The sequence below is a fragment of the Gymnodraco acuticeps genome, unplaced genomic scaffold (assembly GCF_902827175.1).
Source record: "Gymnodraco acuticeps unplaced genomic scaffold, fGymAcu1.1, whole genome shotgun sequence".
Lineage (NCBI taxonomy): Eukaryota > Metazoa > Chordata > Actinopteri > Perciformes > Bathydraconidae > Gymnodraco > Gymnodraco acuticeps.
The window spans coordinates 108,570-120,401 of record NW_022990879.1 but is presented as its reverse complement, the minus strand read 5'-3'; the positions used below and the strand labels follow the sequence as shown (position 1 = coordinate 120,401).

General features: G+C 44.8%; 1 protein-coding gene and 1 non-coding gene across 6 annotated transcripts; both read right to left on the bottom strand.

The window, feature by feature from the left end:
* Nucleotides 1–523: 523 nt before the first annotated feature.
* On the bottom strand, nucleotides 524–11,583 carry LOC117557539 (4F2 cell-surface antigen heavy chain-like). 5 transcript variants are annotated; one of them, XM_034233417.1, is made up of 12 exons: nucleotides 10,306–10,467; nucleotides 9,472–9,532; nucleotides 8,711–9,030; nucleotides 7,470–8,616; nucleotides 6,693–6,883; nucleotides 6,342–6,515; nucleotides 5,561–5,658; nucleotides 4,901–5,043; nucleotides 3,080–3,386; nucleotides 2,479–2,538; nucleotides 1,166–1,293; nucleotides 524–1,105 (listed from the first exon to the last, which is right to left on the bottom strand). In XM_034233417.1, the coding sequence occupies exons 4-12, from the start codon at nucleotides 7,853–7,855 to the stop codon at nucleotides 862–864; spliced, it is 1,731 nt and encodes a 576-aa protein (XP_034089308.1). In that variant the 5' UTR covers nucleotides 7,856–8,616; nucleotides 8,711–9,030; nucleotides 9,472–9,532; nucleotides 10,306–10,467; the 3' UTR covers nucleotides 524–861. The 5 variants fall into 5 exon arrangements, with proteins under 5 accessions (XP_034089308.1, XP_034089311.1, XP_034089309.1 ...); XM_034233420.1 differs by having other exon boundaries at nucleotides 7,470–7,987; XM_034233418.1 differs by lacking the exon at nucleotides 10,306–10,467 and adding an exon at nucleotides 11,358–11,583 and having other exon boundaries at nucleotides 7,470–9,030.
* Nucleotides 8,431–8,536, bottom strand: LOC117557560. Its single transcript, XR_004570734.1, has one exon. It is a non-coding gene; the product is annotated as a U6 spliceosomal RNA (small nuclear RNA).
* Nucleotides 11,584–11,832: the final 249 nt, after the last annotated feature.

Genomic DNA, 11,832 nt, shown 5'->3' with positions numbered 1-11,832 from the left:
GTCATCGTTTTGAGAAAAAGGCGTTTTCTCTTCTCTGGAATCCATCGATCTGATTGGTTATTAGCAAATGATCAAAATACTACGGAGGGAAGATATTTCGGTTTGGATTACTGGTCTGGGGGAAGCTCGCGAGTGTGTGTGTGTGTGTGTATACGTGTGTGTGTTTGTGTAATTTTGCATTTGTGTGTATTGCATTTGTTTCCCGGGGAAAACCCTCACGAGAAACACCGGCTGTTGTTATGCCTGCTGTGACGTCAAGTTACTCCGTTCTCCGCTTGTAATTATGCCGAAGCTTCAAAGTTGTATTTATCATCTGAATTTGCCGAAACAAGTTTAATATTCTGAAAGCCAAGACTTAGTTTAATTGAAATCAGATAAAAACAAACTGTAACGGACCCTGCGGTGTTATCTATGATTACTCTACGCCTTACATTCATAATGTCAGCCGGAGGGAGGGGGGGCGGCGCTGCGGAAGAGCAGATTGCGAGTGAGAGCTGTCTTCGTCCCTTCACAAGCTTCAAACATGTATTTATCGTGTGATTTTGGAAATAAAAGTTTCATATTCTGAAAGCCAAGACTTTGTTTATTTAAAATCAAACAAAACACCGAACCCCGAAAAAATAGTTTTTTACGCAAATCCACGTTTATTTTGAAATGAGCCGTTGCGACTTCCGACTGATTTCGATAGAGCGGGTCACAGATGTGTGTTGAATTTCAATAAGTTATAAAAAGGGAGATTTTGTGTCATCATGGTTTAAGAATAAATGAAACTAAATGGGAGCACGGTGAGGCTCCTCCTGTCTGAATGGAGCTCTAACCCTCATGTTTTCTGGACCTACACACAGATATTGGATCTAAAGTCTACCCGGTGTAGGGAAACCTGAGGAGCGCGGCCTGCTGGGGGCCGAGCCGCAGCTCCTTCAGGTCCACGCTGCTGTCGCCGGGCAGAGCGCTGCTGTTGGTGCTCAGCACAACGACCGCCTGCGGAGGAAGAGCCACGTCGACCAGCTGCAGCACCGCAGACTCTGCTGCAGCGAAGTTAAAGGCTGCCACGTAACGCTCGCTCTGATCCCAAACACGCAGGAACGCCAGCGAGGAGGAGGAGGAGGAGGAGGAGGAGGAGGAGGAGGAGGAGGAGGAGGAGGAGGAGGAGGAGGAGGAGGAGGAGGAGGAGGAGGAGGAGGAGTTAGAGAGCAGCAGGAAGTCTCCGAACATCAGAGAGCGCTCCTTCACTCGCAGCTCGCTCAGAGTCTGGAAGAATCTGCGGAGCGACAGGCGCTCGACTCGCTCCTCCTGTAGAGAGAGGAAGAGGAAGTAAAGAAAAGATTATAATAGATGTCTGAAATAAGGTCTGTGGTTGGCACAAACTGAAGAGATTCATATTTTCTTATTCTATGACATTAAATACGTCAGTAAGCCGCCTTTAGCTCAGCGTGGTGACGTGAAGTCATGTGACCGTGCTATAGTTCCTTTATAGCCCAACATTAGCCTCCTTTAGCTTAGCGGTGGTGACGTGAAGTCATGTGACCGTGCTGTAGTTCCTTTATAGCCCAACATTAGCCGCCTTTAGCTTAGCGGTGGTGACTTGAAGTCATGTGACCGTGCTGTAGTTCCTTTATAGCCCAACATTAGCAACCTTTAGCTTAGCGGTGGTGACGTGAAGTCATGTGACCGTGCTGTAGTTCCTTTATAGCCCAACATTAGCCTCCTTTAGCTTAGCGGTGGTGACGTGAAGTCATGTGACCGTGCTATAGTTCCTTTATAGCCCAACATTAGCCGCCTTTAGCTTAGCGGTGGTGACGTGAAGTCATGTGACCGTGCTGTAGTTCCTTTATAGCCCAACATTAGCCGCCTTTAGCTTAGCGGTGGTGACTTGAAGTCATGTGACCGTGCTATAGTTCCTTTATAGCCCAACATTAGCCGCCTTTAGCTTAGCGGTGGTTACGTGAAGTCATGTGACCGTGCTATAGTTCCTTTATAGCCCAACATTAGCCTCCTTTAGCTTAGCGGTGGTGGCGTGAAGTCATGTGACCGTGCTGTAGTTCCTTTATGGCCCAACATTAGCCTCCTTTAGCTCAGTGGTGTGGACTGAAGTCATGTGACCGTGCTGTAGTTCCTTTATAGCCCAACATTAGCCTCCTTTAGCTTAGCGGTGGTGACTTGAAGTCATGTGACCGTGCTGTAGTTCCTTATAGCCCAACATTCAATTTTACTTCTGGAGATTGCATTAAAACTTCAAAAATCATAAAGTGGTTTTTGCCACAGAGATTATTTTTCTGCAATATTCCAAATTGGAATGCTTTTGTTTCTGGGAGCCTTTGCCACGATAGCTTCTGGATTGGTCTACAAAAACACGTCATCATGCATAACTCTCCTTCTGATATCTCAGGTACGTCTACTGGCTTCCCTTCACCTCTCAGTTCTCATGTGACCTTTAGTTATAACAAGAGGCGGTTTCTCCATCTTTAGTTTCTGTACCTGTAGAGTCCCGTTCAGCTCCTCTTCAGAGTCCCAAAGCATTCTGGGAAACTTGGTGTCCTTTAACACAGATAATAAAATGTCAAGATCAATTACAAATCATCAAGTTTAAATAGTTTTTGTGAAATATCTAGAAAGGTATTATATCTGACCATATTCTATAGATCCGAGCTGTTTCTCTCTTTTTTTGTTTAGTGGTTTGTTTGACTTGTTATGGCTTTATATAGTTTGAGAAAATTAAGAAAGGTCGATAAATATATTGTTTAAAAAAAATACACTACTGGTAATCACAACACACACACACACACACACACACACACACACACACACACACACACACACACACACACACACACACACACACACACACACACACACACACACACACACACACACACACACACACACACACACACACACACACACACACACACACACACACACACACACACACACACACACACACACACACACACACACACACACACACACACACACACACACACACACACACTTGTATACATATCTATACACTGTCTCAGGGACGCGTCCTCACTTCACACCTCAATGATGTAAACAAAGACATAAAAAGCGTCCTCACTTCGTCCATCAGGCCGATCTCGTCCCCGTAGTTAAAGACGGGGGTCCCGGGCAGGGTGAGCAGCAGCAGCTGGTGGAGCCTGAGCAGCGCCGCCCCCCCCACAGAGGCCAGGTGCCCCCCCGCCGGGCCCCCCAGGCTCCAGGCCAGCTGGCTCTGGCTGTGGGACGAGTAGAGGAGCTGGAGGGACTGAGAGGGGTCTGCAGCGGGGGGGCGGAGGACCCCCGAGAGGAGGAGGTCCACCCCGGAGGAGGAGAGGAGGGAGGAGACCTCTTCAGCCGAGGATTGCTCAGTGATGCCGATCAGGACCCTGCACACACATGAGGAATCATTTTATTATTATTTATTGTTTTATTCTTTATTTATTCCAAGACTCAAGGCTTTTATTGTCATTCGTACATTAGCAGTGTAGATCACAGGCTCCAACAGTGCAACACAATAACACAGATCAAATATTTAAATAGTGCAAGGAGTGTATACAGGGTATATGCAGGAATCCTGAAGTCACATGTAAGACCTTTTAAGACCTTTTTTAAGACCCTTTCCATACATTTTAAGACCTCATCGCCACTTGGAGTTTTAACCGGTTACCTTGGCGACACACTTTACCTCACATTGACTATATACAGTATTGATTGTCCTTCCTCCTTATCTTCCAACCATTTGGACGCAGACTTGCATTTCCCCATAACGATGTTTAACAACCGGCGTAAACGGACCTTCGCACGCTATCAAGCAGTGAGCGTGCGATGTCCTGTTCAGATGACGTCAAACCCAACGGGATGCCATCAATAAACTACACAGAATCACACTACACACCTACGCCATGATTACATTCAAGCAGACTGTAGAATACAACCTCTTTGGACCATTTATATACTTATTGAAAACAAGCTACAAAATGTAATACCTTGAAAATGCCCTTTAATACTTTTTAATAGCCTTCATTTTCGCTAAATTGATTTATTAACTTTTAGTACTTTTTAAGACCCCGCGGACACCCTGTTGCAAACAGATGAATGTTACGGATGATTTAAAAAAAATATGTGTATCTTTAATATTTTGTATGCATGCTTCTTAGTTAACATGAAGCTCTCTGGCTCTTTTCTGCTGTAACAAATGTAATTTCCCCTCTGTGGGACGAATAAAGGTATTCTGATTCTGAAACTCCCTCTGGAGGGAACACGGGGATTTTAGCCTCTGCAGACCATTTACATGCACTAAGATAAGAAGTACATTATTGATCGCAATTTGAGAAATGTTTGCGTTGCAGCAGCATAAAAAGACGTGGCATAGAGTGCCGCAGTGACGCGTCCTAAAACCCGGAAGTTAGTTAGCATTTTACCACTTCCGGTTCCTTCGACAAAAACCAATGCAACTTCTCGGATTTTGGAAAATAGCTGTAAATAAGGTCTGTGGTCGAAACACATTTAAGAGACAGATCACGTTTCGTTCAGCCGGATAATCTCCACATGTCTACCCTACTTTTATCATTTATAAAAGGAGGGTAGACATGTGGAAGGAACCGGAAGGAGTTTGCTTCCGGGTTTTAGGACGCGTCACTGTGGCACTCTACATTAGAGAAATTAAAAGACTACAAATAAACATTCCAAAATGTGAACATCTCAAATGGAAATAAAATAGCATTTAAAAAAAGTAGAAAATATACATGTTGAATTACAAATGTACAGTAAGAAGATATAAAGCAGGAAAAAAGACAAAGGTCTATAAGACACAGGTCGCTGCTGCAACAGGCTGTGGAGCACACTACAGGAGAGGGAAACCCCCAGAGAACAGAACAGGGTCTCTTTAAAGTTCCCTGACCTCTTGTCGGGACCCTCGTCCGTCCCGTTCTGGACGATGGCTCGGATGTCGGCCCACAGAGTCGGCACCACGGCAGCGACCCGCTCCACCCCCGACAGCTGCACCCCGTCCACACCTTCCTTCATCCAGAACACCAGAGCAGACTGAGGACAGAGAGAGCTGTGAGAGAGGAGGACTCACACTGCAACACGCAATGGAGGCAGTCTGATTCCTATCACGCAAAATGCACTTTTTGATGTCTTTTATACATCAACATGTGTCCCCGGTGTGTCATGGGAACTCACGCAGCGTCAGAAGATAAAACCCTCTCTCTTTTCCTCCGTACCCACATCTTTAAAAACGGGGAACAACGGAGCTGATCCGATTTGCTTCCGATATGACGTAATATCTGAAATGTGGACCCACGGCCCAATCAGAGACGTTGCTGTCAGAAACAATGCCTGGCGTGTTTTGGACGTAATACGGTCTTTGTTTACATTAGCATTGCTAACACTCAGAGCTAACCTGTACTGGAGAGAGTATGTGTAGAAAATCAGGAAATAAAAGTTGTGTCTTGAAAAACATAATAACAGCTGAGTAATACTTTTATTTATTTTATTTTGTCACTTTTGTGAAACATGAGAACATAAATAAAGTTATTCCTGGGGTCATTGTATTCACCTTGAGTCTCTCGGCCACGCTGGTCACACTGGTGTTGGAGAACCACGGTCCAGATGTTCCCTGATAGTTCGGAGTCAGATCCAGAACCACAGAGATGCCTGCAGAGACACAGCATGTTACCACTAAACTCAAACCTCTTGTTTATTTCTGCATGATGACGTTTAGTCGTTTTTTGTAGGCACATAGAACAACATGTGAAAATCGCCTCAGCTTGTGTTAACCACAGACCTTATTTTAAGCTAACACGTAAAAAAGCTTCAAGACGAGGTGTTGGGAAAATACTGAGTGTCCTCTTCCAACGAGAGTAACTTGATAACAAAGGTATCCCAACTGCAGCTGTGAACATGACAGGATGTATGATTACCTAGAAGAGCATCAGGACTGTTTGAGGCATATGATAGCTATGTGATTAACATGATGATTCAGCCTCTATGGAGAGAGACATATGACAAGCATGCTCATTTCTGACGTGGAGCTAATCTGAAGTAAACATTGAATACTGCTTTCTGTTCCTCCATCTTGTGACTGTGTAACTCCCTCTCTTGGATATCAGCATGTGAAGGACACTGTTCAGGAACTAGTTGATGCTCTGTATGTGAAGACTACTTCTATTCTGGAGAGGATCACAGATACATGGATCCTGAGGTTGAAGCTCAAGCCGGGGACGAGTGAGATGTTTCTAACCTGAGGGAACGAGGAGTGGTAACATCCTGACTCATTTCCTGGTTTTAGGACTCATTCCTGCACCCCTCTTTACAGTCCGACTCCTGATAGTTCTCACCCTTCTTGTGCGCGGCCTGCACGAGGCTCTTGAACTGCTCCAGGCTCCCGGCCTCAGAGGAAACCTCTTCGAACCTCAGACTCATGGCATCGTCAGCCGGAGCGACGTGGACCGGCCCGAGCACCAGCCCCCGGACCTTCAGCTGAGACAGACTGCCGATCTTCTGCTCCACGCCTGGGGGGGGGGGATAAGACAAAATGTCTTATTATCTTATATTAAAGGTGGGGTAGGTCAGTTTGAGAAACCGGCTCGAGATACACTTGTTGTTATATTCCATGGAATGCTCTTAACATCCCAATAGCAATGAATATCTTAAGTGTCTCCCAGAATGAACCTCTCGCTCCTCCTCACCCTTCAGGTCCCGGGTGTCGCTGAAGGCCTGGATGTCTCCCACCTGGTACAGCGGACCCTCGTTCCACCAGTTGATGGCGGGCAGGTCTCTGCAGCGCGGCGCCTGCAGCACGATGAGCACGGCTCCACCCAGCATGCCCAGCCAGCCCAGCCAGAAGACCACCAGCAGCGCCCAGCGGGTCCGCACCCAGCTGAGGAACCACAGGAGCATCAGAACCATCACACACACACGTGCACACACACACACACACACACGCACACACACACACACACACCATGTATATACATCACTTCAGGGGACATCACATTGACTTACATGCATTTCCTGGAGACTTATCCTAACCTTAACCATAACCAACACATGCCTAAGCCTTACCCTTAACCTAACCAAGTCTTCACCCTAAAATTAATGATTCCCCTCATGGGGACCTCCAATTTGTCCCCATAAGGGAGGCCAGTCCCCACACGTGACTGTGTAAACAGATTTAGGTCCCCACAAGTATAGTAATGCTAGGCCACACACACACACACCCTCCAATAACAGGTATTAAGTAAAGCCTCAAAATAAGACGAGATAAAGGATTCAGACTTTCACTTAGTTAATGCCGCCATATTAACCAATATATGAAGATATAAAATATACTGTATACATCAGTATTTGACGATATAAATGTTTGTATAGATGGTAGAGGTGTGTTTAAGGCTGCTTTATTGTCCAACTCTGCCTGTATGTAGGCCAACTGATTCATTGTGTGTGTGTGTGAGGGGCCTGCTCACCCCGGAGTGCCAGCCACCCTCATCAGCTCTTCTTTAGTCAGCCCGGTGAACTTCACCTCCTCCGTCTCCTCCTCGGGGATCTTCAGCTTCACGGAGCCGTTCTTCTCACCCGTGGCTCCCGGTTCTGCTCCCCCGGCAGAAGGTGCCTCCACGGCCCGGTGTCCCTCTCCTTCTCCCCAGGTCATCGGTAGCTTCTCCTGCTCCTCCTGGTCCAGATCCGCTTCACTCACATCGGCCTCCGTCGCATCAGCATCCGCGGCGACCGGAGCGCAATCCTCATCCTCCTCCTTCTCTTTCGGCTCAGCATCATCTTTGGTCTCCACCTCCTTCAGATCCACGTTCGTCTCCACCTCCTTCAGATCCACGTTCGTCTCCTCCGTGGTCATATCGGCGACTGTCCGTTAATTTACCGTTAATTAATCTAACGTAAAAACCCGGTGAATCCCAGTGCTGCACGTTGAGAGGTGGTCGTGATGTCTGTCTGCCTGTAACACTGCAGACAGGTGGTGCATTCATCGCTGTGGGAAATATGGGAACTCGTGTTGACCGCACAATTTAAAATATCAGTTTGAAGGCGAAAAACGCATTCATGTTTCCTGTGAAAACAGAGTCCTAGCTTTACCTTTCCGAGTAGATGTGTACACGATGCAACACACTTAAATAAATAAATGTAAGAAATAACCAGATTAAGTGAAGTTTGCGAGCAGAAACGTGAACCTCAACCTTTGAGTCTAAAGGAAACACTTATATCTACACCCGAGGACACTAAAGTCCATATTTGATCAGGTCTTGTTGTAGTTTTAAGAGATAAATAGATTGAAGGGAAAGTTTTGAACACAGTGACGGGCCGTGAGAGGCTCCACTCTGCAGCTGCAATACCACCAGCGGCCAGGGCGGCGCTGTGTCGCCTAAACCAAATCTTTGAAAAATCATATAAAATCATTAAAATATGATAAAATATGGCAATATAGAACGCTTCACGAATTTGCGTGTCATCCTTGCGCAGGGGCCATGCTAATCTTCTCTGTATCGTTCCAATTTTATTATATGTGCTACCGTAGTAACACAATAATAACCTGTATCTGAGGGGTGAATATAGGTCTCTGAGCATGAAGACCCTTGTCTTGAGGTAGCAGAACACATACAGCTGAAAAAGAGCAAAACACTGGCTTTAAATGGCTTTAAAAGGGCAGAAAACACAGCATACGGAGGTCTGAATGCTAATGCTGTGAGTCTGGTACCTTAAAAGACTCCTCGGGACCGGCTCTGACCCACGTTAGGTCCAGTCTGACCTGTTGAGGAACTGCTAGGGCACATGGGAACTTTATGCAGAGAGCTTTTATGTCACACAGCCAGATCTACTCACCCCTCCTCCTCCTCCATTCATTCCACAGAGGCAGGCGGGGGTGGGGGAGGCACACGGACACCCACATGTCTTCTGTTCTTCCACTCAGACGGTCACGGCAGCAACAACCTCCTCTGATCCACACAGACGGAGGATTTCAGCTCCAGGCGCCAGGCAGTGGACTCCTGGAGCTGCTGAGCTGCTGCTAGATCAAGCCTGAGCGGAAAAAGAGACACAGTTTGGGTGAATTTCACAACCAGAAACAAGCCTGAAAACAGAAGCTGTGTGTAAAGAAATCAAGCAGGAGTAGAAGAAGAAGGAACAATGTGGAGGATACAGCTGAAGCTTCATGTATTGGATCATGTTGTAGCACAGCTTCATTCTTTTAGAGGCCTTAGAAGGGAATAGGAAGAGGTCTTTGGTCTGCATGACAACATCTGCCTTGAATGGAGTACACTGAAACAACTACAAACAGGAAATATGTACACATTTACAGTTTAACTAACAATGTTCCTGAAAACATTCCCAAAACATGTTTGTACAATTGATCTGACTTTTATTTAAGTGAATAAACTCTCAAATGTTATAGTTTGGTTCCTGCTTTCTGCTACTTCCTGTTTACATTTTTAAAATGCCAGCGCAGTTTCACAAACTCACCACCAGGTGTCAGCCTGAGCCCAGTGTCTGGGCAGAAAGGAGCTGCTGTCTGTGCTGTGGTCTGAAGAACATGCAAGAAAAAACACAACATACTGTATAAAACAAAAGAAGCAACCTATAATATTCAACTGTAGTTCATGTGCATTATGCATTGTTTCAACAGTAATACATCCACAACACATGCAGTAATACTGTGTGGTCGGGAGTCGCCAAACCAAAGACCATTAATAAAATCTCACTTTTTACATTTGTTTCTCTTTTTTATAAAAAGTTCTCACCGCCACAAATATTAAAACAGTGTTTTCTTAATCCAGAGTGTAAACTGCATAATTCGGCATAGGATAAACACACCAATGAGCTTTATTTCATTATACTAAATTTAGAATTTCCCAATTTGGGATTAATAAAGTAGGCGATATATCTATCTATAAAGTATATATCTATCATGTAAAATACACAGCGTAGGGAGAACACGAATGCGAGCAAAACAGTGTGTATATTTATACAATATAGCCTACTATAGTGTAAACGCATATAAAAAATTCGAATTATACTGGGTTAAATTGTCTCTTTATTAGTAGTGATATAGCCGTAAACACTTGGAGGGCTCAAGCTAAGTCACCCCCAATCACAGCCCGGTAAATAAGAGTCAATAGTGTATAATTGTATTAGATATGCATGTTTATTTCTATATATATTTACTGTCAATCTGATATTTTAATGGTAACTGTTGTGTATGCTACTACAGCCATTGCAGCTGTTGCTGTGGCGACTTTGGTCTGTCCCGTAGTAACCAGGTAAATCTGGTTTGTATTTCGTTAGTTTCTTGGTTACCTGCGATTGTTTTTGTTCTAGTTGAAGGCCTCAGGTGTTTCTAATATATTCTCCCCTGACACTCATCACTGTCAGTCAGAACAAAGACTGACATCTTCACAAATAAGCTCTCCTCCGGGAAGATAAGGACGAAGCGAAGTTTCAAAATGGCGACAGGTCAACAGGTAAGGACTTAAACAAAAACAAGAAAAACGTGTATTTAAGTTTTCCGGAAGTTAGTTTGCAGTCTTTGCTCAGATTAACTAAAGCCGGAAGATGTATCCTCTGGGAAGCAGTGTTCTTTACTTAAGTATAAATACAAATACTTTGGTCTTAAAATACTCCACAAAGTATTTAAATCCTGATTTCAAAAATACGACTTAACTAAAAGTAAAAAAGTATCAGGATAAATTAAAGTACAATCTGACCCATTTCAGAATAACAAACTACAGAAGTATTATCAGCTAAATGTACAATATGTAAAAGTACTCGTTATGCAATTTTATTTTCACAATATTATATTATTATTGTTATTATTTCCCCCTGTTTTATACGTGGAATAGCTTTTAGTATTGTAATGTGTCAATGTGGACCAAATCTAAGTGATATACTGAGTAGAGAAGTAGTGCTTACAGTAAGTACAATTTTGAGGTACAACTTTACTTGAGTATTTCCATTGTACGCTACTTTCTACTTCTACCCCACTACAATTCAGAGCTAAATTGTGTACTTTTACTCCACTACGTGTATTTAATACCTTTAGTTACTTTACAGTTTGAGGAAACAACATCCGGTTTCGCTATGAGTGGTCGCATTTTCGAGAGCTCCCGCTTTGGCGGTTATTCCTCACGATTTTTTTACATATTTCATCCTCCTGACAATATGGATTATGGACTCCTACCTCAACTCATCAATGAGGCAACATCACTTAGAGAAGGAGAGTAATGAAAGCGGGGATAAAATGAACCACAATGACTTTTACCTTCTCGACGGCTGGAAAAGTAAACACCTCGCTTTTGGAAGTGCAAGCATTCATGCATTATTAACTGCAAACCCGACGCGAAAGTACTTACCCCCGTCAGGCAAACTAGACCGAAGAAGTATGATCGTCTTGGTCTTATTGTTAGCGGGAGACATCCATCTGAATCCGGGTCCGGTGCAGACAAGAAGCCAGTCCTGCAGGCTCGACGAGCTAGCATCTCAATTAGCATCAGAACTAGCATCTCTTCCGCTGCAACATCAACTACGCGACGACAACAGAGACCGTGGAGACAGCGGAGACCAAGGAATAAACGGAGACTTCGAGATTCCCCCGGGGACGCCTCGGCAGACAGACACGCATGAGGCAGTGACGAGAGGAAGAGAACCGAGATCCGAGGGAACAAATATCCGCCATGTTGTTAGCCACCCTGCTAGCATATCAACGGCTAAAGCTACAACGGAGCCTCCCCTCCCCCCACCACCACGACGACAAGCCGGTTGCTGTAACGGACAAAGACAAATATCTGCAAGCTGACGACATTGTGCATTTAAGCAACAAAAATGGAC

Excerpts from the sequence above, each read along its gene's own strand:
- LOC117557539 (XM_034233418.1), bottom strand. The coding sequence starts at position 7,855 with ATGACCACGGAGGAGACGAACGTGGATCTGAAGGAGGTGGAGACGAAC. Across the intron at positions 5,659-6,341 it reads GCAGGCCGCGCACAAGAAGG|GCATCTCTGTGGTTCTGGAT; the intron begins GTGAGAACTATC and ends GTGTCTCTGCAG. Across the intron at positions 5,044-5,560 it reads GCGTGGCCGAGAGACTCAAG|TCTGCTCTGGTGTTCTGGAT; the intron begins GTGAATACAATG and ends CTCTGTCCTCAG.